We start from the raw sequence: 1,999 nt of genomic DNA, 5'->3' as shown, positions 1-1,999 counted from the left end.
ATCTAATAACCAACTAGACTGTTCAAAGACTTAAGGGAGATGAGGTAGGGCTGATGAATTCCTAAATAAGAAAAATTTTGAAATGAAATAAACTCTCCTATAATTCAAAACAAATAAAATAAAATAAGTGAAAAGGTAAGAACGCTTGGGTTGCCTCCCAAGAAGCGCTTCTTTATAGTCATTAGCTTGACTGAACCGCAACGCCTACAGTGGATCTTCAGGTGGCCCATTTCTCTTGTTTCTGAACTTTATCTTCAGCTTTGCATTCTCCTTAATTGTAAGATGGTGAACAAACTTAGGCTGTTTTGACCCTGGTATGGCTTTCAAGACTTCTTTTGGTTTGGCAATGTTTGGAGGTTTCAAACGCCTATCTACATAGCTCTTTTTTTGTCAGGTGGGTCAGCTTCTTGAGCTAAGATGAAATCCACTGCTTTCTTTAGCTCTGAGTCATTACCATCAGTAGATGCATCCATTGTTGAGTAATTAATTTCCATGTATTGCACCAACGGATCATAAAATAATTCCCTTTTTTCTCTGTTTCCTGCAATTACTTCAGCTGATTGGATCATTTTGCAAGTGTCAACTTTTCCTTTTTCTGGGGTTTTCTTTTCTTGATGGATGTTGCAAGTTACTTTGCTCTTCATTAACTCGTAGTGTCAACTTTCCTTCTTGTACATCAATCAATGCTCTTCCAGTAGCCAAGAAAGCTCGGCCAAGAATCAATGGTACTTTCTCATCCTCCTCCATGTCCAATACCACAAAGTCCACCGGAAAGATGAACTTATCAACCTTCACCAACACATCTTCAATAATGCCTTTGGGATATGTGATCGATCTACCCGCCAGTTCCAAGGTAAGGGTTGTGGGATTTACTTTTCCAAGACCCAACTTTTTGAACACTGATAAGGGCATCAAGTTTATGCTAGCTCCAAGGTCACATAGTGCCCTATCAAATGTGATACCACCAATATTGCATGGGATGTTGAAGCTGCCCAGATCTTTCAATTTGTGAGGGAGCTTCTTCTAAAGTATAGCACTACACTCCTCTGTCAGCTTAACAGTCTCAAATTCCTCCAACTTTCTCTTCTTTGACATCACTTCCTTTAAGAACTTGGCATAGTTAGGCATTTGGGCCAAGGTTTCTGCAACGAGAATGTTGATGTGGATTTTCTTGAAGACCTCCAAAAACTTTGCGAATTTTTCATCAAACTCCTTCTTCAAATACCTCTGCGGGAATGGTAGTGGGGGCTTCAAGATAGGTGGGTTGTCTGGAAATAAAATTGAGTAAGGCTTATAAATCTTCTTTGTTGCCTCTACCTCTATTTTCTGCCCTTCAGTTTGCTTTTCCCTTGCAAGAATGGGATCCGATATAGGTACCCCAACCTCTCTAAGCTTGCGTTCTTCAACTGGTTTACCACTTCTTAGGGTGATAGCATTGCAGTGTTCTCGTGGGTTAACCTCTGTGTCACTGAGAAATTGTCCTTTTTGTTGAGACTGTATTGCAGTTGCTATCTGACCAATCTGTACTTCCAAATTCTTCACCGTAGCCCCCAAGTTGGTCATATGTGTCTCAATGCTGTCAAGTCTTGCCTCATCTTTGTTGAACCTCGATCTGAAATGAAGCTTCCTAAAATATCTTCCAGTGATGGCTTTCGCTCAAACGCTTGATTATTGAAACCCTGATAGTAGTTGTTTCCTGAGTAGTTTCCCTTTTGATTGAAATTTCGATCGTTCCCATACTGAAGTTGTTCATTCTTCCTTTCAACTTTTTGGTATGCAGTGGATGTAGCCATAATAGATTCTGATTTCTTTTATGATCCATGTGAAGTTAATGCATCTATTTGATTAGTAAGAGATGACATTTGAGCTACAAGGGCAGTAATAGGATCTACTTCATAAAGGCCAGCAACTTTCTTTGCACTTGAACGCTCACTCGGCCATTGATAGCTATTAGTAGCTATCTCATCCAATAATGCATAAGCCTCATTTGGAGTTTTGG

The 1,999-nt window shown here is 39.8% G+C and overlaps 1 protein-coding gene across 1 annotated transcript; it reads right to left on the bottom strand.

The window, feature by feature from the left end:
• Window positions 1-371: 371 nt before the first annotated feature.
• Window positions 372-1,563, bottom strand: LOC111412887. Its single transcript, XM_023043755.1, has 3 exons — window positions 1,041-1,563; window positions 633-998; window positions 372-541 (listed from the first exon to the last, which is right to left on the bottom strand). Exons 1-3 carry the CDS (start codon window positions 1,561-1,563, stop codon window positions 372-374), a joined length of 1,059 nt encoding a protein of 352 aa, XP_022899523.1.
• Between the last annotated feature and the right edge of the window lie 436 nt (window positions 1,564-1,999).

The sequence above is a fragment of the Olea europaea genome, chromosome 16 (genome assembly GCF_002742605.1).
Source record: "Olea europaea var. sylvestris chromosome 16, O_europaea_v1, whole genome shotgun sequence".
NCBI classification, from domain to species: Eukaryota; Viridiplantae; Streptophyta; class Magnoliopsida; order Lamiales; family Oleaceae; genus Olea; species Olea europaea.
The sequence above is the reverse complement of the archived record's forward strand: the minus strand, read 5'-3'. Positions and strand labels throughout refer to the sequence as shown.

Excerpts from the sequence above, each read along its gene's own strand:
- LOC111412887 (XM_023043755.1), bottom strand. The coding sequence starts at position 1,563 with ATGACCAACTTGGGGGCTACGGTGAAGAATTTGGAAGTACAGATTGGT. Across the intron at positions 999-1,040 it reads TGTTAAGCTGACAGAGGAGT|ATCTGGGCAGCTTCAACATC; the intron begins GTAGTGCTATAC and ends ACAAATTGAAAG. Across the intron at positions 542-632 it reads ACGAGTTAATGAAGAGCAAA|GAAACAGAGAAAAAAGGGAA; the intron begins GTAACTTGCAAC and ends AAGTAATTGCAG.